This window comes from Cryptomeria japonica, chromosome 10, assembly GCF_030272615.1.
Source record: "Cryptomeria japonica chromosome 10, Sugi_1.0, whole genome shotgun sequence".
NCBI classification, from domain to species: Eukaryota; Viridiplantae; Streptophyta; class Pinopsida; order Cupressales; family Cupressaceae; genus Cryptomeria; species Cryptomeria japonica.
In genome coordinates, this window is record NC_081414.1 from 195,019,494 (window position 1) to 195,043,390 (window position 23,897).

Consider the following 23,897-nt stretch of genomic DNA (forward strand, 5'->3'; position numbering starts at 1 on the left):
TACTACAATTTTGGAGGATGATTGTTAAAAATGGAGGAATGAGAGCTCTATTTATAGCAAAAATAGGGCAATGGATGGTCAAGATTGAATGGTTTAATCAAGGGTTGAGTTTGAAAGTTGGGGATCCATGTTTGTAATTTGCACCAATGAAATGGTGACAAGTGTCAACATAGGGTTGGGTTGAGAGAAGGGGTTGGAGGGCTTAAATGCCTGAGAAGACCTCATGGTTATCTAGAGGGTAAGGGTCAAGCTTAAGTTAGGATTACCCAATGGATTAAGAGTTAATCCAAGGATAAACCTTTGTGCAAATGATTAAGAGATAATCATGGTCAAAGCATTAAAGGCCTGATGAGACCCTTGGGTTGGATGAAGGTTGAGTTAAAACAAATATTTTAACCATGTAGGAGGGTTTGAGTTAACCATTAATGGTTATTGGAGACTTTGGGGGATTAAGTGGTTGAAAGTTGGAAGCCTTTAATGGTTATCAAAGACTTTGAGGAATTAAGTGGTTGAAGTCTTGAAGCCTTTAATGGTTATCAAAGACTTTGAGGATTTGAGAAGTGACCTCCCCTTGCTTAGGGATGTGACAAAGTTTAGAAGATGGGTTAGGCTAATTAGAAGTGATTAGAAGATTCTAGAAGGGATTAGAAAGGGGTTTAGGATTTTGCAAGTGGATGGAGGGATAATAGGATTTAATTGAAATAAAGTTAATTTAATTCAATTTGGTTGTAATTTGGGGAAATTAAATAAATTAGATTTATTCAATTTAGGATAACTATTTAATTAAATTTGAATTTAATTAAAAGTGGATAGGGGGGATTTAATTGGATAAAATGATTTATTCATTAAATGGGTATAGTGAATTTTATTTAAATAAATTGAGTAATTTACTTAATAAAATAGAAGAATGTGGATAATTTAATTAAATTGGATTTAATCAAATAGAGAAATGAACATAAAATATTCATTTAGGAATATGGTCATTTTTATACGTCTACAGGTATCCCCAGGTATTTAAGCGAAAATAATCTGATATGAAATTCCAACTTATTTGCAGTCTTGGCTTGTAGATGTTTGCTTGTGTTCAAGAAATAAATCTGAGATTTCTCCTTATTCATAAGTTGACTAGAGTCGACCGTGTACACATCTAACATGTCCTTAATGATGATAGCTTCCTCCATCGATGCCACTCCAAAGGGTAGAGTGTCATCTACAAATTGAGAATGAGTGATAGGCTCAATTTGTGGATGGACTCTAATACCCCTCCACAGTCCCTGCCTGCTGTGATTTTTATGCTATTACTCAACACTTCCACCACCAACACAAAAAGAAAGGAAGGCAATGAATCACCTTGTCTCAAACCATTAGTAGCCTCAAAAAAACCACAAACCGAACCATTCACCAATAGCCAAAATCTTATAGTAGAAATGCAAAATTTAACGCATTCTATCCACTTATGATCAAACCCAAATTTCCTTAAGACTTGAATAAGAAAGCTCCAAATGACCCTTTCATAGGCTTTGGATACATCTAACTTAATGGCCATACCTTTCATTTTTTCTTTGACCCTTGAGTGAAGTACTTTCGAAACTAGCACAATGCTGTCTATGATCTCTCTTCCTGGAGTGAAGCCATTCTTGTTTTCTGATATCAACTTCAGGAGAATCTTCTTCAGTCTATTGGACATCGCCTTAGCTATAATCTTATATATTGAATTGCAAAGAGAAATAGGTCGGAAGTCCACCATTGTTACACCACTTTGCTTCTTGGGAATCAGTGCTATCATCATATGATTGATAGCCTTGACAAACTTCCTCCTCTTCCTAAATTTCTCAACCACCTTTCATATGTCATCCCCCATAAAATTCCAACATTTTTGAAAAACTTATTTCATAAAACCATCCGGTCTAGGAGCTTTTTGAGGATGGAGGGAAAAAGTGGCTTCTTTCACTTCTTCAAGAGAATGCAGGCCCATCAACAAGGTGTTATCTTCCTCGGACACCAACTTTGCTATGGAATCCTCCACCAATGGAAAGTTACCAGTCACCGGATCAATGCCTCTACCCAAGACCTCTTCAAAGTGTTCAATGGCCACAAGTTCAATTTCCTTTGAGGACACACACCACCTGTCACTACTGTCTTTGATAGCAGAGATATTATTGAGAAATCTCTTCGCCTTGACTGAGGCATGAAAAAATTTAGTATTAGTGTCCCCATCTGCAATCCACAGCTCCCTGGATTTGTCCCTCCAATATAATTCCCCCCTCTTTAAGATTTCAAGATATTGGACTTTCAATCTCTTTTCCATTTCAAATTCAACATTGGACATACCAACTGCCACCACTCTAAAATTGAGCAATTCTAAATCCTCTTCTAATTTCAATTTTTCAGAGAAGATGTTTTTAAAAGATAATTTATTCGAAATTTTGATCTTCTATTTTAGAAATTGCAATTTCTTGACAAAACAATAGCTCGGGGAGCCTGAAAAATTGTCCACCTCAAGCCACCACTCCCTCAATTTATCTAAGAAGACTTCATCCCTCTACCACATGCAGAGGAACTTGAAGTAATTTCTTTGTATTTTCTTATCTTGCTCCAATTCCAAAACAAGAGGAAAATGATCAGATCCTGATTGAGGTATAATTGAAGTAGTAAGATCAAACTGACCCGAAATCCAATAGTCTCCAGCAAAAAATCTATCCAATCTCTCCTAAATATTTGAGATGTTGAGCCTTTTGTTCGTCCAAGTGAACCTACCATTCAAAGGGATAATGTCCACCACCTTGATAGTTTCAATGAAATCCCTAAAGTCGTCCATAACTTTAGAGATTTTTCTCAGTCCTTCGGATTTGTCTTCCATCTCCAATAATGCATTAAAATCTCCGCCTACAATAACATTGTTAATTGTTAAATTTGCCACAAACAAAGAGATCTCTTTCCAAACCTGAAGCTTTTCTTTAGTTTTAGTGGGACCATAGACATTAATAAGGGGAAAAACAATTTGATCTATGCTACTTTTGACACTACAAGCCATCCAATGAAAATTTGATGCAATCGGTTGAACATCAATCGATATCGGATTCCATATGATGCCCAACTCCCCAGAAGCACCTCTAGAGGCTTGAAACAATCCATCCCATTTATACATAGATTTAAAAAATCCCAAGGCTTTTTCATCACTTAGCTTGGTCTCTTGAAACAGTATAACATCTATGTTTAATTTATTGATTGCCTTCTTGACCAAGCATTTTTTGTTAGAGGCCATTAATCCCCTGACGTTCCATGTTAGTAACTTCATTTCCCTCCAAGGGAGGGGCATCCTCCCTTGGTTCTTCTCATGAAATCCACCACACTTACAATTCTTTTTGTAGAGGCTCTATCTTCTCTAACTTGTTTGTGACTTCTTCTGCCCTTGCTCCCCTTGGCTCTCCCCAAGAGGATATTAGCAGATTGACTGATACACCTAGGATCCAGATTGTCCAATCCATCACTCTGATCTTTGTCTTCCTCTAATCCTCTTCCATACTCACCTTCCGAACTAGAGGAGGAGACCGACTCCTCATAAACCACTTCTGTCTTCTTTTCCATTGATTGCTGATCATTGGGAATTGATTCCTCCATCATCTGGGCCTCAGATTCTTCCTTCCTAGTATTATTGTTTTGACTAGTTATCGACCCTTCAGAATCTTTCCCCAAACCCGCAATGGAGGGAAGGCACATGACTTCCTTTTTGGGTTTATTCTTCTCCGCCTAGTGTTGTTTGGACTTCGTCCTCTGAAAGGGTCTATTCCAGGATCTCCTGACAAACATTCTGCAGTCCTTTACTGAATGAAATCTACTACTGCAATGTTTACAAACCGTTATTCCTTTTTCAATCTCTACCTGTTGCTTCCATTTTCCTTCCGAAGAGATTAAAAGGATAAAAGAAGGGATCTCCTTAACCGCAACAATTTTTTAATCGAGCATAAGTGTATAGATCCTTTTCCACAATTTCCTTGTCTATTTCAAGAAAGGTTCCCAAAGATCTGCCTATTTTCTCCAGACTCTGGTCCCCCCAATATTTAATTGGAAGATTGAATAGTCTGATCCACACAGGGTGATCATATACTGCCAACGGTAGGGGATTGAAATTCGGAGCCCAAGGTTGGATATAAACTGGATGATCGCCTACGAACCAGTTTTGTTTGCACATAATTTTATTCCTTTCTGAATTGTCTGCAAAAACCACAACAAAGAAACCTCTAGGTATAAATTTAACCACTGGAGACTCGTTCCCCATCTCTTGGCAATCCACTCTTTAGTTGCTGCTCTTGACATTTTGGGTCCTATTATTCTCCAGATAATAGCTAAGTCCACCCACAAGGATTTGTCCTCCTCAATGTCACTGGTCAGGTCGATTGCACACTCCCCATTCTCCTAGTCGCCATTAACGCCTAACCGATTTTGCAGAGAGGATCCTCCCGCCATATCAAATTAGAATGACTATAATTTTGAAACCAAGCCAATTAAAATTTAAATTTACCACTTGGAAAAATATAAAGAATACGAATTTAAAGAATTAAAAAGGGTTTCAAATTTTTTTATGGAAATTTGGGTCTATTATGAAAACAAACTACAACAAACCAATCTCTAAACCTCTAAACATATGTATAGATGGAATAAAGTAGAGAGCAAATTATTCATCAATTTTTATACTAAGATTCATCACTTGTATATTGGTCATTCTTCTAAAAATAACCCCACAAAAATTAGTGCAAAAGGAAAAAAGTGCAAGATTTAAGGAGAGAACTCAATACTTGAATCATGCATTTCAATAGTTGTGATAATATTTGTCAATTTGAAGTCCAATATTTTTAATAGTACAATAGTTTTAGCTGTTGTTACTTCAAGATTATAAATGTTAACCATTATTACAAATAATTGAATGAATGAGTTCATTTGATTAAAAATATTAAATCATATGATATCATATTATCATATTAATACCAACAAAACATAACTCAATACACAACTATTATAACATAAAACATATATACATCTAATTCAAATAAATTAATAATCTTAAAATATTGCCAACCTCTAAAAAATAATTATACAATAATTTTGACAATGCCGGTGCTAAAATTGTATTTGTTAAAAATGGAGGACTCAACCACAACGGTCATAAAAACAATGCTTTACCATCATTGGTGACCATCAAATCTTATTATTCTCTTAATTTTGGAAATCCCAAATTTTCAATTACCCAGTAAAAGCTAACGGCTATATTCCGATCTCTTGGGAGAGAAAACATTTAACTAAACCGTACCCTGGTTATGTCAATGTCTCGGGGTGGGCTCTTGAACAGCGCATTTATGTATAGTTTAATTTAAATTCACTTCATTTATTTTTCAAGCATTTTTCTGAGAGTATCAGGTAGTAGACATAATCAATTGGTGTATTAGAAAGAAATTTGAGTCTAGACATTGCTTGGCATTACCAGGATATTTTGTTTCACATCATTAAAGCAGAGAAATTAGGTACAGAGTCTGGGTTTCTGCAATTTGGTTTTATTCTGAAGGGCATCGTTAATTTAGGTATGCATTCTTTTCACATTCTATAGCCTTCTTGAAAATGAACTATAAATTTTCATGGTTTTTGTAAATATGCAAGCGTTCTTGATTACACATTGCCCTGTATACTTGAAAGTGAATGGAGAGGCAATTGTTACTTTTTTTATTTTGGTCTTTTTTCTTTAATCTTGTGCACCATTGACTTCTACCTTTTTGTGTAAACTGGAGTATAAATTCCCTGAAATTTACATAAGGTAATGATGTGCTTATTTCGTTGAATACAGGTAACTATGGATCCCAAGTTCTGTAGCATATTGCTTTGAGGATCATTAATTTTGTTGAAGCTTTTTCGAGGACAACTTTTCAATCTGAAGATCTCTTTTCAAAAATCATGGTAAGATTCTTATGAATTTTATAGCTTCATCAATTATATACAGGACGAGAACAAATCATAATTATAGTTCTTCTCTCTGTAAGTTAATTTACTTCCCTTGTTTGGCAATATGCTTATTAAATGCAAAGCTGTGTTGTCTAATGCAACCTGATTAAATCCAATTTTGTGCTTTCTATTTCTTTCGACTATTAATATACTTGATCAAAAACAGGAAAGTATGTCTGGTTTCTCTTGGAATTCCAGAGCATACTCTGTTGTCAATGTCCTACATCTTTAGGAGTGATTAGATGATAACCCCTAGTGTTTTTTCTTAGATGCCAATGCACCTAATCGATTACAATTATGCATTCTGCATTATAAATACTGCCTCAAGGCTGGTGTTTTGATTGAAGGAGCCCTCCATAGGCTTACCAATTATTCGTGATTGGGAATTTGGGACATGTAGCTTCAGTTTATATTTGCTGAGCTTGGATCACTTGTCACACTACAACTATACTCGTTGATTTCTGATATGGCCATCAAAAGTATACAATAGATATGAAGTCATTGCTGAGAGCATCTTGTTCCTGTAAAAGTTAATGGCATTGCTGAGAGCTTTTTGTTCCTTTTGCCATCAGCTGCACTTGTCATATTTATGACTCTGCTAAACTCTGCATTATCCTCATCACAATAGATATGAAAACAGGAAATACAATGTTACAATAGTTGTTCACTTGTTCTTGTGAGGCTCAATAATGCTCTGTTGTTGTACCGTCCAGGTTGGAAGTAGATTTGTTTCATATGCTAAGAAGCGATGAATTTTCTAGATGTGAGGAACTTGTGTTACCGTTGAATTTGGTCTAAAAGCCTTTTGCATTATGTTTTGTTTTCCCCCAAAAATTGACGTTCTGTTTATCTTTGTTGTTTTACTACATGGTTCCAATAAATATAATTTGAATTTTCTGGTACCCTAAGAAGGACATTTGATATATTCATCTGTGCAGACATTACTGCCTTGTTGCAAACCTTAACGAATCTTTTGAACTTGCCTAAGAAATGCACCTATTTATCCATTGTTTAAGGATTACCTCATTATTGTCTTCATGAAAATTAAGCAGCATTCCTACTAGATTATGCTTTACATTACCGTTTGTTTCCTTCAAATATTTGTGAATGTAATCACTTCTAACCTATTGGCTTTCATGTGCGAAATTGCTAATACAGTCTTCCTGCGAGAGTCTCCCTTTAAAAGTTATTAAAGAACTTGCTAAAGAATTGAAGAGTCTTGCAGATTCCTCCCCTGAAGGCATTCGGGTTCTCATGAATGATGACATCTTGTCAGTGATATTTGCAGACATTGAAGGACCAGGTATAATTGATGTTTGTAAGTTTATATGCTTATATTTGATGCCTCAAGTTGAATATATATTCCTTATCTTTAGTATAATTATTTATATGAAACAGTAATTTGTTATTTAGTGAGAACTTCATTAATGAACCATGACTATGATATTTTAAGGACATGTTAGGCTATGCATGGTGAAACATTTCAGTACTCCAGGAGTTAGTGAATTTGATGATAGCCCAATTGTAGGACCATGGGGATTAAATATATTCTTTGTAACTTTTGATGAGCCCTCAATGTCTAGTTTGGATTTATTTTGTAGTTATGTACATAGGTTTGAAGCCCTTGAGGTGGGGAGTTATTAGGGACTTAAACGGGTTGGTTGAAATTACTTTGCCTGCATTTTCTACCGAGCTTGTTGTGGTTAGCCACCTCTAAAATATCTAACTTTACTTTTTAAAGATAAAATCCATCATAAAATAAATAGCCCCATTTTTTTTTAGTGTTAACCTCAAGCACTTTGATTTTTTGCTATTAGTTATAATGTATTCTTGCCCTTCAAGTTTCACCTTTGTAAATAACGTTAAGGATGATTGGAACACAAGTTAAATTAGAGACACGGAGTGCAAGTCAGATAAGTCATGTGATATTGTGCAAAGTCATGTCAAGTTGAGTTAGAAGCTTGTGTGCAAGTCAAGTGTACATGTCATGTCATATCTAATCAAGTCAAGTAAGACTTGGAGTGCAATTCAAGATTAGAAACTTGGAATGCAAGTCATGCACATTGCAGACATTAGGTATTATACATCTCTTTTAAATACATAATAAATAGGAATTAGAATTGGAATGCAAGTCATGCACATTGCACACATATCCCTGCTATCATGTCTCCTCAAATCTGGCCAATTAGAATTTTTATTTATTTATAAGACATCACAATTTTCTATAAACCTAGCTGACTCCCTTTGGTATACGCAAATTACCATTAACTTAACATCTGTCTTTGGGCATACACCACTTTGGCATATAAGTAAAATTACTATATCCCATGCTGGTCAACCATACCTTAACATATGTTCCAAGATATATATAAATAAAGATTAAGTCACCCAAATTTAATAGGCCATAGATTATATTATGAAGAGCAGCAAGTAATGATTGAGAAGCAGCGATCATTAAAAGGCAGCAATTCATTAATAGGCAACGATCCTCAAAAAGGAAGCGTTTGGAATTTTAAAAGAAAGAATTGTTTAAGGCAGCGACTAGGATAAAGGTTTCTTAACAAAGGTTGTGTCTATTTAAATAGTCACCCCTTTTCAAAAGGATGTCTCTCTTCATAGAGACAAGGATATAAATGGAATAAGAAATATGTGAAGTATGGGAAAAAGATACATGAATATATAAGAGTGGTCAGCACTTCAATACAATCTGCAGTCTCTCTCTCTCTCTATATATATATCTGAATATTACATTGCTACAGTTATATCTGTTCCTATATTGTTGTTCTAAAAGAAAGAATTGTTTAAGGCAGCGACTAGAATAAAGGTTTCTTAACAAAGGTTGTGTCTATTTAAACAGTCACCCCTTTTCAAAAGGATGTCTCTCTTCATAGAGACAAGGATATAAATGGAATAAGAAATATGTGAAGTATGGGAAAAAGATACATGAATATATAAGAGTGGTCAGCACTTCAATACAATCTGCAGTCTCTCTCTCTCTCTATATATATCTGAATATTACATTGCTACAGTTATATCTGTTCCTATATTGTTGTTCTTGTTATAATTCTGCCTATAGAATAGATATAATGATTCCTCTAAAGCTTCATCCAATTTGCTGCCTCGTTATGGAGGGGAGATATGGGCATATAAGGAAAGCAATTAGCTGGGTTCCATTTGAGTTAAGTTAGGAGGCCAAATGACGGATGCACTTCTGCACCCCTTAGGAGGTCGAATGGCAGATGTACTATTGTGCCCTTGAACTTGATGAATAGGCTCAAGGCGCCTTGTATGATTTCCCGTGGGCTTTGTTGATGTGTTTTTGTGACACTATGCAACACAAAATAAAATACCAAGTACTTTGCCCTCTCTTGAACAAAATCTTCGCAAATGCTAAATTATGTGATCAACTGAGTCAACTCTAAGGTTTCCATTGTTAGGTCTTGAAGTGTGGGCAACTCAATGGTTTGATGTGATTTAACTAGGTACACAAAGGGACTTACTATTTTGTTCTAGGATCGATCAACCTAAGGACAACTAGCATTAGGAATTGATCACCACAATTTAATTAACTTATGATTTAGCAATATGAGTACTTGATCCTAATTCTGGCAAGGTTTTTTGAATAAAATGCAAAAGAGGTAAGGGCTTGGAAATCTAACTATCAATGAAGGAAATTATTGACAATTTAGTGAAACCAAACCACACTTTGCCTTACCATTAAGAACAATTATGTGAAGATGGTGCAAATCTTCTAAGGAATACGAAAGATTTTCTCATCACCTATGCACACCAACGTTATGAATGATGAGCATACAATGATTGAAGTTAAATTCTTATTAAGTTCACTTTGACCACACACTGCATTTTGTAATCAACAAACTTCAAGTGGTATGAACATAGCTTGCACCATCAATTATCAACAATATCTTTCATGCAACTATGATAAACAAATTTACTTTAACTTGAGAAGTAAAGAACCATACAAATACTACAAAATATCAAATAGAATCACCCGAGTTCAATGACTTATTTCAATTCTAGCAGCATCAAAGTAACAATTCTCCAAATCTCCTATTAGGTACAAATGAAATGATTTGAGCTTATATAGAGCCCTTATTGCAAATGAAGGGCCAAGATTGATCTAAAATCAATGGCCAAGAGAAAACCACCTAAGCCCTAATTAGGGTTTACAACAAAATCATCACACCATCTTAGCAAACTAGATGACACTCAATCATCTTAGCAAACTATTTTTTCTAATGGCATATTTGATGAATTTGGACATCACCAATTCAAGCTCCTCCATGGTGACATTTTTCAAGGCATCCTGTTGAAACTCTATCACGTCCAATCTTTCTGTACAAGAATTGAAGATGATCTCCCAATTGGCTTCTTGCTTCTAAAAATTGTTGATGTAGATCATGAGGGAAAGAAGATCATCCAATTGATTTCTTTTGATGGATTCTACCTCTCGGAAGTAAACAACTTTAAGCTTTTCTTTCAGTTCTCCTAAGTCCAAACCACATGTGGTAGCAACTTCTTGACCCAATAATTCCTCAACTGATGTAAGGACCCTTGATTGTATTTCCCTAATTGATCCTTCCATCTCAATACAATCTTCCTTAGCTCAATCAATTACTTTCTCTTGAATCAATGTTGTCATGGGGATCTTCTTCAATATCTTAAGATGTGGAATTGTCTTATCTTGGACCATTTGAAAATCTTCCCACGTTCCATCCAAACTATGTATTATATTCAAGCATATAACTATCTTATTATATATACTTGAATGAGTCTAGCTAGGAATTCCTCTGCTTGCTTTGAAATACCATCGATCTATTCCTTCACTTCCTAATTTGTACTCTTCATTGCCTCATAACTATTAAGTGATTCTTGAGGAATAGATATTGGTGGAACAAATGTAGGATCCTCTTGCCTCATTGGGTTCATCAAACGTTGTATGAACTCTTTCAACCTCATATTTTCCAATTCCAACCTTTCTTTTTTCTCTTCAACTTTGTCAAACCTTGCCTCAATTGCCCCGATGGTATAACGGATTTCTTGAAAGTCTTGTTTCTTTGTTGATGGCTCAAGGTCAAGTGTCATTTTCTCATAGTCCATAGGAGTTATTTCTTCCCTTGACTTATCAACCATGGGGACTGCCACCTGTAAGATGCATGATCTTGCACCATCTCTAGTAATTTGAGATAATTTCTTGGCTTTCATTTGCTCCTTAGTTTTGCCACTTCGAGCTAGGAAATGATCTATATCTTCAATTGCTTGAATTTTCTCCACCGTTTTTTTCTTCAAGTTGTTTTTCAACCAATCGGGAACTATAGATAGCTCCATTCCATCCTCGAGTTGATTATCCTCATTAAGTCCTCTCAAAGATGAAATGATTTCCTTATCTACCTCTTCATTAGTATTGGGATCGTTGGATTCTCCCAAATTTTCTTCTACCTTAGTTTCTAAATGATGTCTAGTTGGAGAACCCAGACCTTGTCCTTGATTTTCATGATGTACTGATGGTGATGATATATGTTCATAATGACTCCTCTGAGGTAGCATCTATGTTTCTAATTCCCATATTGATCTTCTTTTTGTATCATATGTATCAATCGCTCTAATGGGTGAAGTGCTCATGGTGGATTGAGAAGTATTGGACTTTTGCTTCTTATGCCTTGATTCTTGACTAGGAACCTCCTTGTCCTTTGCTTGTAAACTTTCAGCCATATCCTTCCTCTTTCTAGAAACCTGAATTTCCCCTTTGCTATTTACCTCTTCATTGCTTTTCATCATTTCATCTTCATTGGAGGAAGATTCATCATCTTCCATGTTTCCATATGTTAAAGGAGTACCCTGTTTCCTTAGCTTGTTGATTTGTTGGTCTATCCATTCCCTTGAGTAACCAATTACTTCTCTCATCCATGTATTTAAGTCTGTCATTTCCAGTTGTGACCAACTAGGTGCTGGGATACGTTTGTCCTCTTGCTCATATTAAGGTTGTATATGATTCCCATTATCCTTCACTTGATCAGGAATTGGAAAGAGATTGCATTTCCTCATGAAGTCCATGAACATTCTTAACCACATCTTCCTTCTAACTCCAAATTCATCAATGAGGTTCGTCCAATAGTCTTCTATATCAATTCTGTGCTTGTGTTTCTTTCCTTCAGCTGTAAGAATATTATGAAAAGGATCGAAGTGAGTCCTAGACTCGTATGTTCCAAGTTGATAGAATTGCAACTTGGTATTAGCTATTTTTGCCACCAAAGCTGTAGGACATCTCTCTAACATTTTCCTAAGTGTGATAGGAAAGTTAACACTAGGTCTATGCTTCTCTTTTTGAATGAAGTCAAACCCAGACAACTGTCTCGCTACCTCAAGCAACACTAATTTATCTATCTGATTCCTCAAGAGCTTATAACTTATTTGAGCATCCTTGAATCCTTATAGGTGAAGTTCAGGAATTGGATAAACCATGATCCATATTTTTCTATCAATGCCATTGCTTCCTTGGATAATCTTCTATGGAATCCACCTTATAACAAACGAGTGAGATACATTGAGAACATATCATTCACTCTTCTATATTGTCCTTTCTCATGCAACTGCAATTGAGGATAGCAATCATATACCTTGAGTTGACCTCTCTTACTTCCCACTTCACCTTTGCATGATCAACCCACTATACTATATATGCCTAGCCAACATCTATACCATGTAGGAACTCATATAAAATGTCTTTGTTCTTTCCAAGTTCCTTAGTTGAATAGCGTGCCTTGAGGAGCCCCCATGATCCTATTCAATAGGAATATCATGTCACCATATTCTTCCTTGAAATCCATACTTGTGAGTTTCTTTGGTAACTTGGAATGATGTCTCCTTGATTCACTGACCCATTAATTGTTGATGAGAGTCATACATGCATCTGGTTTCTTCTCAAACATTGCTTGAGATTCTTCCTTAGTCCAAGTTATCATTCCTTGATGATGAGGAATTCCAAACAAATGCAAGAAATGACAAGGGAATTGGAGCTCTAGATATTTTAAGTTAGTAATGAAGAAAGGAGGAAAATGAGAGAATAAATATCTAAACGGACCTCAAAATCCAACAAAATGGAAGATTGTAGAGAAACTTTGTGGAAGAGGACAAGGGAATGGGAGGAGAGACATGTCTAGATCCCCAATGAAATCTCAAAATAATGAAAAGGGAGAAATATGGGAAGAATGAAGGGATTGATAGGCTTTGCAAGACTTTTAAGCAAGATTGGACATAGGAACCTGTTGTGACCATTTCACACATCGCCCCATTGCAAATGGGGACCCCTATTTTTTTTGCTTTTTAGGGTTTGCTTTCTAGGTCATTTAGGGTTTTATCTGTTAGCCTTTGCATTTTGAGTGTCGTCAAGGGGATCACATGGATAGCAAGTCCGGCTTGAGTGATGCCTGATCCTAAAATTTGGCTAAGTCTGAAAGTCCTGATCCTGAAATTTGACTAAGTCTGGAAACTGAAAAACCTCAAAAAACTAGATTTTGCAACATAACTGTTACCTATTTTTCGCTTCTAGCTGAAAAATAGGTTAAAGAGATGCTAGTTTTTACAAAAGAAGCAAGTATGTACTAATTCTCTATTTTTGTGTTTCCAACTGCACTAAGGAATGAGCTAAAGATGGTATTTTTAAATACTTCTAGTCTGTAACAACAAAAGAGAGAGACATCTCATCAAAAGGAGCAGTATTTTATTCATATTCAAACATGCGTCCCACACAATGAGCCATGAGACTAGCTACATACATGCCAGTGCAGAAAGGAAATATACAAATATGTATGCACAAGTACAATAGAAAAATGAGGAAAGACATGTCAAGAATGGAACCAGTCATTGCCTGAATGACTGGAACAGTTGATGCAGACTCGACATTGCCCTGGTCTTACTGCTTCACCCTGGTCTGTATCTGCTTTCCTTCCGATACCTGCAAAAGAGTTAAAACATGCAATGCGTTAGAACATTTTGTTCTAAGCAATGGCTGGCTACATTTCTAACATGTGTACTAATGCACGCATATATATATATATATATATATATATATATATATGATCCCTACATGCATCAGATGCATATAGCTCGCATCACAAAGGGAGCTCGAAAGGCGAATATCAGATCAAAGGAAAATCACCATACATATGCATATTTAAGCTAACAGGTTTGTTTCATGTGCAAGATTAGGAAAAAGGACAGCTTGCTGGTCATAACATTCACAAAAATGAGTGGAGATGAATGAGGCTCCCACAAGGGTTGAGCCCAGCTCATGTGAAACGATAGCAAGGTCTCACACAATGAAATTATATCAGAACTGGTAAAAGGGAAAAAGAATAACAAAACGTAAGTATGCAATCACATGATCAGCCAATAAACATGATAAGACTGTCCTTTTGAAGGACGTGGTACACTAAGTATAGAAAATGCAACATTCAATTTTTCAGATTCTTTGGGCAGCAAATAATGAGGAATACAATACATTTTCAGAATCATAACGAAGACATTTTCTAACACAATGCAAGATACCATTAAACGCAATTATAAAAGGCATGCAGTCATATTCCAGAAAGTGATACAAACAGGATGTGAAGTCAGTATGGGCAGCAATCATTCATGCAGCAGGCTACATATCTTCCATTACAGCAGGTGCACAAGTCTTCAAACAACATTTAATACGCCTTTCCAAAAGGCATAAGGGATAAAGAGAAAAAGATAGCACACTTCTAAAGTCTTAAGGGTTTCATTGGCATGTTATGTGGTAGAGCCTTCATGGAGAGCGGCATTATTCACCACTCAAACAACCAACTGCACAAGAGGTGATGTTTGAAGCATTGTCATCAGGTCCAACTACTGTTGTCCTCATTGGTGCACATACAAACTTTGCAATATTTCTCAAGACATATCCTCATTTACTGAAGAGTGTGAACCATGTTTACGTGATGGGTGGAGGAATTAGGTCAAAAAATCCTACAGGGTGCTGCCCTAGGGATGGAAACTCCTCTTGCACACCGGGACAGTGCGAGGATCATGGGAATTTATTCACTGGTTATCATAGTAACCCATTTGCAGAGTTCAATATATTTGGTGATCCATTTGCTGCATATCAGGTTATTCATTCTGGTCTTCCCATCACACTTGTTCCGCTGGATGCAACAAACACAATTCTTATAAATGAAGAGTTTTTCACAGCATTTGAGCAAAGCCAACATTTATGAGGCTAAATTTTGTTTTGAATCATTAAAGTTTGTCCGTGATACCGGGTTTGATGATGAGTTTTACACAAGCTACTTCATATGGGACTCATTTACTTCAGGTGTTGTCATCTCAAGCATTCTTAATGGGCATACCAATACCGAGGACAACGAATTTGCTGAGTTGGAATATGCAAATGTTATTGTAGTTACTTCAAACAAGCCGTATGGAGTTCAAGATGGTTCCAATCTCTTCTTCGATGATCGGACTTTGCCCAAATTTCATCTTAACAAAGGAGTATACAGTGGTCACGATCAGACAAGTCTTGTTGACCCATTTTGTTTTGTCAGAACTGGAAAGGGAAAATTCTACGATGGATATACTAAAGAGGTATCTGGAATGGAAGGAGTAGGAAGATTGTTAGCCACTAAGGCAAAGCCAAATCGCAATAGTCATAGCCTTCTCAACAGGGAATATTACATGAGTTTCCTTGATGTATACTGCCCACATTTCTGTGAAGTATGGAGCTCCAAGAAATACTGATCACCCTGAATTAAGACAACCCAAAGCAGAAGAAATTTGGCAGAATGTGTCACAGGAGCTCAAGCCAGGATCAAAAGTGACAATTTTGACCACTGATTTGCTAACAAACATAGCGAATTTACTCTCTTCTGACACAAATTCAAGTTCCAAGATTGAGCATATATACATTGTTGGTGGCAATATTGACAAATGCAACAAGTCATCAAATGGAAATGTCTTCACCATGCCCTCAAACAAAAATGCAGAATTCAATGTTTTTTTTTGACCCAAAGGCAGCAAAGCAGGTTATATAACAAAGCCCAGTCTGCTGTAATTGCTAGTTACTCTGAGCAAAAAACGACTATGGAGTACACACCCCTAGTCCTGTCCTACTTCTACACCACCCTCAAAGACCAGAAGCTATGAGGCCTTGAGAGCTGTCTTTAATGAACCTGAATTTTTTTGTCTATGGAATGAATGAATGACAATAGTTCCATATGCGTGGAGTTTTAAACCCTTATTTTTTTTCAAAAGGGGAAAAATTATTATTTTCAAAAATGAGAACTAGAGCAGAAGATGTCAAAAGGGGTAAACAGTGGTAGCCATTAATGGCGAAAGTGCCTGCAGTTCTTTCAAAAAACCAGCTGGTGACCTGTATGTATTTCTTAATATACAGAAAATGCAAGGAATCAAAGGATGGCGTTGGAGGAGTTCAAGCATTTTTTTTTCAGTTTATCTATTTCTTCTACGTGTTTAGAGATTTCAAATTAAATTAGAAAGCTATGCAATAATTCATAAGATACAACTATTCCTTCCAGACTTGGTAAAAGGTAGCGAACCTGTAAGCAGAGTGAAAAGCCAAGAAAAAATCGCGCCCAACAGCAGGGATCAATATCGAACGCCCAAGAAATACACAGAAATACAAGAAAATTTCCATGGCGACTCCCTAAAATGGGCCCGAAATTAGCAAAAACACAGAGAGAAAAGCAGGCTGTAAACGCCACATAGGCCCAGCACTCATGGCGGCACCCAGTACCAGAAAGAAACTGATATTTTCTCCTTTCACGCCCCGTTCCAAACCCTAGCGGCGCCTAGCTTCAGAGAGAAGTTTCCAGATATCGAATGAATGGTAAATGAAAACTTTAGGTTTTCATTTTGCCTTTGTTCTTTTTCATTTTTTCTCTCTTTCTCCTCGTGAAATACCTAAGAGGAGGGGAGCGAATATTTTATGGAACAATTACATTGCTTCCCAAGTGATTATATCACTTATTTCCACATTAAGTGAGTGAAAATCACTTTCAAAAGTATGTAACCTTTACCTTAAGTTACTTCTTAAGTGATTTAATATCACTTAATTTTTTATTTTCATATATCTTATTAAGTGATTTTAAATCACTTAAGAAGTATGTCCTTCAATAAATATACATAAATGTTTTTTTTAAAGTTTAAAAAAAAAAAAAATCAGAATCATTACCTAATTAAACATTTGTAATTTTTATTTTATTGTATATTTATAGTAAATAAATAATTAATATAATAAAGAAAATTATTTACTAAAGTGTAAAATAAAACACTTTAAAAAAATATTTTTTTTTATTACATTAATTATTTAATAAATAAAGATAATAAAATTATCTTATTAAAGTGGTTTATTTTTATTTATCACTTTAAATAAAATAATTTTATTGTTTTTATGTTATTAAAGCCTTTACTATAAATATAAATAAAATAAAATCAAACAAATGTTCAATTAGGTAATAATAATGAAAAAAAAAATAAAAAAATCACTTTATCAGATATTTGTTTTCATTTATTTGGAGGTCAGGGAGAGATATTTTTGCATTTATGAGGGGTTGCAGGCCTGTCAGAGATATTTCAGGGGCATTTATGATGCATTTATGGGGTTTTATGGTTGCAGAATGGGTGGCCTGACTTTTTGACTCAAATACATTCCTTTTCAAATATGTTTGAGGCCCAAAAAGTAGGTTTTTTCAGTTTGCTCGACCTAAAATGAGGAGGTGGAGTCGTTTTGATTGCTTTTTAAAAAAAGCATATATACTAGAAGCCTTCATTTTGGTTATGGTTCTGATTCATTCATCCTTTAGCAGACTGTAATTTTTGAGTTCTCTCTGCAGGAAGGAATGTTTTTGTAACACATTTTCAGGAATTACAGAGCTTGGTGATACCTTTTTGGCAGGGATAATAGCTTGGCATACATCTCTACTTCTCATCTTTTCTGTTATTGTGTCTTTAGTGTTAGTCAGTTCTTTGTGGTTGGCTTTTTGTCCCCCTTAAAATTGCACTTTCTGTTGATGCCCTATGCAGAAACATATATGCTCTTGCAGGTCATAAGCTGTGTTTTTTAGTAATTACCAGTCTTAGGTTGTGAAAAGGGTTTTTTCCTCTTAGGACTGTGATTATCCAGCCTTCTTATGAAGTATTGATGCAAAGATCATGGGTTGTTGGTTAGTGTAAAAGAGGTTTATTATCACTGTTATATTGTGTATCTTGTGCTTAGTTGGATTTCAAAAATATCATCTAGTGCAATCACCTTAGATTTAGATTTCAGTTTTACATGTTCTTCTCCTTACTCTTTTCCCTGAAGAAATTGTTAATTTAGGTGCAGAATTTGAAAAGAACCAGCTTACTCTGGAGGTTCACTCCAATTTTTAGGCAACCCACAGGCCTAGGAGGGTTCCCATGTGTCACAAGCCTGCTGAGTTGATAGCTTAGCAAACAACGGTGCAGGTTCAAGTGATAACAGTTTTTGGCACGCCCAGTGGGACAAAGAGTGTAATCTTTTCAGTCTCTATTAGATGTTTTATGGTGCTGTTTGGTGTGTGCAACAGTAGTTTTAGTCTTTCAGAGACATCCTTACAACATACCTGGCGACTCTGGTTTTTGGTTTAGTAAAGACAGTGCACTTTTGCTTATGAGAAGGATACAAACTAGGAGCAGTTCTTCATCCTTCGAATTTTTGCAGTTTTCCCCTTCTAGAAGAAGAGGGAGAGTAGTTGAGAAACAAAAAGAGAACCGTGTTTATTCTAGGAGAGCCAAGTCTACTCCCCCTGCTCTTAGGGCTCATACTGTGTTACCAACAATCGCAATAATCATGATTCCAGCAGGCAGAAATCAGCCATTTGTTGCATTTAACCAGGGCAGTCCACTGAATTTAACACAGCATGATGATATTCCCGTGGCTGCTTTGAAAAGCTTACCGTATTTTCATGGTGAAGATCAAATTACTCCAGCTGAACACATAAAGGACGTTGCAAGCCTATGCGCTGTTCACCATGTGACAGAGGAGAATGTTGCGGTCAGATTGCTTGCAACATCTTTCAAGGGTAAAGCCTTGCAATGGTTCAGAGGCCTTCCTATCAATTCTATAGCGACATGGGACCAGTTGGGTGACCAATTATGCAGTTTCTTCGAGGACAAATCCGACCATTTGTCGCTAATGGAGCAGCTGTCAACAATAAAGAGGGCTCCCCACGAGGTCATGTCAGATTTCAGCCACCGTTTTCAAAAAACTTGGGATAGAATCCCGCAAACGGTAAGACCCACTGCTGACTACGCTTTCTTATATTATTTAAGAGCTTTGAATAGTGATATCTCAGTGATGGTGCAATCGATGGGAGGCACTTCTTTACCCCAGGCCTATTCTATAGCCATTAGAGCAGAGAACAACCTTATACAAGCTGGTAAAATTGCCCCGAGACCTGCTTTGCCAATTTTTCCTACCATCCAGCCACCGATAGCAATGCAAATAGCTCCCATAGCTATCATCCCAGCTGCACGAGCCTTACCAGCACCAAGTTCTCAGTCTGTTAGACAAGAGAATAACTTTCCGACGCAATCAAGTGATTTGCAAGAGATCAAGGGACTGCTGCAAACATTTGGCAGCGAAATAGTAAACTTGAAGAGGCAGCAAAATCAAGGTTTCAGGCCTTACCAGCCTCCATTTCAGTCTAATTATTAGCAGAATCAGTCAAATAGACCACCTTATTAGCCAAATAATCAAGGCCCAAGGCAAGCCTACAATCCAAGGCCTTATCAAGCTTATAACCCCAATGCTGCTAGCTCTTCAAAGGAGCTCATGCCCATTCAAAACAATTTGGCACAGGACTTTGACTGGTGTTTTCCCTGCAATTTGCCCCATAACCAAAGCACTTGTGCAAATGGGGTGATTAACCAGGCCTTGATGGTCCAAAATAATTCAAGTGGGCAATTGGATACGCCCCGTGAAGATTCTATACAGCAGCAAGGGGATCAACAACTTGAGACAGCTCTTCTAAATTGGCAAGGAGGAGAATTTTGTGGGATTAACCAAGCTGATCCAGCAGCTATGGTCTATACAAGGTCCAAGAAAAGAGCCATAGGAGGGCAACAATCTGATAATAATCAAACCTTGATACATCAGCTGCCGAACTTGGATCAGAGTGCTGCTATCCCATCAACCACTGAAAATGTCAGGCAATCGCCAACAAGTCAGCCCTTGGTAGGCAAGAAGCAACCCAATCCATCAGTCCAAACAACTGCTGCTCAAGGTGAGGTTGCTGCCCCTAAAATACAAGCAAAGTCAAGTGCATCTTTCAATATTCTTGATCATATGAAAAAAGCAAGTGTATCCATGACTATGTGGGATTCCTTGTGTATCCCCGGCCAAAGGGACTTACTCCAATCAGCATTGTCAAATTTAGATATATTTGAAGAACTCAAGGAAGATAAACCCAAGACTGTGTTGACCAATGCTACTACAAATAATAAAGAACAACAAGCTTCAAAAGTTAAACCCCCACCCTTTTACGTATCTTTAATCATTGGAGATCAATTAGTCCATAACTGCATGATAGACTCAGGTGCTAGCAGTTCGGTCATGCCCAAGCAGATTGTAGATAGGTTGGGGATTGAATATGAGCCTTTAGAAAGAGGAGTTGTCCAATTAGACGGGACTGCTATTAACACAGTAGGAGTTATTAAAAACCTGAGTTTAACCCTTCATGCTTGCCCAAATTTCTCTATCCCACAAGACATTTACGTTATAGAGTTACCTCCTTATTTCGCTATATGCTTATCAAGAGATTTTACTGCAAAAATAGGAGGTTATTTATCTTCAGATTGGTCCCATATGCTGTTTAGGACCAGGTATGGCACAAAAGTCACTGTGAGGTCAGAATCTATAGCCAAAGATCATATAGAGCCTTACAATCCACCACCCCTTAATGCCAATCTGATTGCAAGTGAGGATGAGGAGCAATCTGCAGTTCAAGAAGGCAATACACCCACAGAAGGTATACCTGATATTCTTCTTGATGAGTGGGCAGCTCAGACCCACACTGCTGTTCCATGTGAATAGTATGAAGAAACCGATTTTGGTGTTTTTATGATACTTGAGGCTGATCCCTTCATGCCTGATATAGAAAAAAATCCAGAACAACGTGATGATCAACAAGATTGTGAGCTATGGGAGCTTTTTTTTGATGGCTCAAGGAACAAAGTTGGTGCTGGTGGTGGATGCATGCTTGTTTCCCCAAAGGGTGAGAGATACTATTCAACTTTTAGATTTTGCTTCAGCTGTACTAACAATGTTGCTGAATACGAGGCTCTTATCCACGGTTTGGAATGGGCAAGACAGAGAGGTATTAACTGTCTGAAAGTGTCTAGGGACAGCGAGTTAGTTGCTAATCAGGTAAGAAACATTTGTCTTACAAAGAATGATTTGCTCAAGTCTTATAAGCATAGGGTGTGGGACATTTTAGAGAGATTTGATGCCTTCAATCTGATATCCATACCCAGAAATCAGAATAAGTGTGCTGACAGATTGGCAGCCATAGGAGCAGAGTTTGATATTCCCAAGGAAATTGGTGGCGATGGTAGCCATCAACATGTAAAGATTATTATTAGGCCTGCTGTACCAGACAATGACATACATTGGCAGGTTTTTGAGAGTGACCAGCAGATTGTGAATTTCCTGAGAGAGGAAGCTGAGTTCTCTCATACTAACCAAGAGAGACTACAACATTAGTACGGTGACCAGATCATTCAGCTGAAAGGTAATAAGTTACCCAAGGGATTGGTCTCCTTGGAATCCATCTTCAATTCTGATGACCAAGTTAGGAAAGAAAGGTCCAGCATTCAGATTGATCAGAAACACTATGAAGAGGTTGAGATTTCAAGAGGTAAGCTTCTTAAACTTGGCAAATTTCATATCAAAGGAAAAGAGGAAGCTTTTATATCCCTCTGTCAAGAATTTAATGATATATTTGCTTGGCAATATTCTGATTTGAGGGGATTTGACCCTAAGCTTGCGCAACATACAATAGAACTCGAGCCTAATTCCAAACCAGTAAGACAAAAACAGAGACCATTAAATCCCAAATTGGAGCCCCTGATGAAAAAGGAATTAGACAAGCTGATTGAGAGTGCCATAGTTTTTCCCATCAAGCATACTTCATGGGTTTCAAACTTAGTTCCGGTAAGGAAGAGGAATGGTGAAATCAGGCTCTGTGTGGATTTTAGAGACCTTAATCGAGCCTCACTGAAAGACCATTATCCTTTACCTTCTATGGAGCAGATTTTGCAAGTAGTTTCAGGTTTTGAGATGTTTTCTCTGTTAGATGGTTTTTTCGGTTATAACCAGATTTTAGTCAAAGAGGAGGACCAGTATAAGACAACTTTTACTACTAAATGGGGTACTATGGCCTATAAAAAGATGCCTTTTGGGTTGTCCAATGCAAGGGCAACTTTCCAGCGAGCCATGGATATGGCGTTTCAAGGTTTGATGTATAAAATGGTGCTGGTTTATTTAGATGATATCACAGTGTTCTCAAAGGAAGCAAAGGATCATCTAGACCATTTGAGGCTAATTTTCGAAAGATGCAGACAGTTTGGGATATCTCTTAATCCAAAAAAGTGTATATTTGCTGTCCATGAGGGCAGATTGCTTGGGTACGTGGTCTCCAAGCATGGTATTACCATTGATCCTGAGAGGATAAGTGCCATTTTGGCCCTTCCTTTACCAGCTCATAAGAAAGGTCTGCAGAGCTTCATAGGAAGAATTAATTTTGTCAGGAGATTTATCCCTGATATTGCAAATTTGCTGAACCCTCTAACTGCTATGTTGAGAAAGAATATGTCTTATAGCTAGACCAAGGAGGGCAAGAGAAGTTTTGAGCTGATTAAAGACGCATTGGCTGCTGCCCCTACACTTCTAAATCCTGATTTCTCTAAAGATTTCACTTTGTATGCCTATGGTAATGTGGATTCTATCTCAGCCATGTTGGTGCAGCAAAACGATGAAGGCTCGAAACAACCTTTAGCCTTCTTCAGTCAAGCATTGAAGGACTACGAGTTAAGGTACACTTTTGTTGAAAAACATGTGCTGGCTGTTATCAAGAGTTTGAAGAAATTCAAATACATGTTATCTAACAATAGCATTAATTTAATGGTTGCTCACCCAAGCGTAAAAGAATTTCTATTGAGAAAGGATCTCAATGACAAGAGAGCTGGTTGGGTAACCAAGGTCATGGAATATGACGTCAAAATTCAGGTTACCAAGCTGGTTAGAGGCAAAGGCTTATGCGAACAGCTTGCTGATGGCATTTCTAGTTCACCAAAGTATGAACAGGAAGCTGTTCTAACATTGCAAGGTGACGAGCAAGCAGAGGTTGGGACTCCTACTGCTGATTGGGTGCAGGAAATGACTCATTTTCTACAAATTGGTGAGTGTCTTGAGTTGCTGGATAGAGCTAAAAGAAGGTATTTCAGACTACAGTCCATACCTTATGCACTCCTTAATGGCATCTTGTTTCGTAAAGATTTTAATGGTGTATTGCTGAGATGCATTGGGCCTGACCAAGTAAGTAAGCTGCTGCATGATTTTCATGAGGGATCAGCTGGAGGCCATTTTTCACCAAGAGCAATAGCTCTTAAGGTGATGAAAGGTGGCTATTATTGGCCCACGTTATTCAGAGATGCACACATATGGGTTAGAAAGTGCAAAGAATGCACCCTATTTGCTGGCAAGATAGGATTGACAGCTTTACCTTTGCAGCCAATTCAGGTGGAGCAGCCTTTCATGAGGTGGGGTCTGGACTTTATTGGAGTGATAAACCCTGCATCCAGCGCTGGCCATAAGTGGATACTTACAG

At 37.0% G+C, this 23,897-nt stretch overlaps 1 protein-coding gene across 2 annotated transcripts in view; it reads left to right on the forward strand.

Annotated features, from left to right (window-relative positions):
• The first annotated feature begins 5,258 nt into the window (after positions 1-5,258).
• LOC131079125 (ubiquitin-conjugating enzyme E2 22) overlaps positions 5,259-23,897 on the forward strand; it is a 43,703-nt gene continuing 25,064 nt past the window's right edge. The window contains exons 1-4 of one of the 2 annotated variants that reach the window (XM_058017006.2): positions 5,259-5,356; positions 5,483-5,576; positions 5,837-5,946; positions 7,150-7,294. In XM_058017006.2, the coding sequence (XP_057872989.1) occupies positions 5,944-5,946; positions 7,150-7,294 (148 nt within the window). In that variant the 5' untranslated portion in view covers positions 5,259-5,356; positions 5,483-5,576; positions 5,837-5,943. Of the gene's footprint in view, positions 5,577-5,836; positions 5,947-7,149; positions 7,295-23,897 lie in introns of both variants that reach the window. The other variant, XM_058017008.2, reaches the window with a different exon arrangement.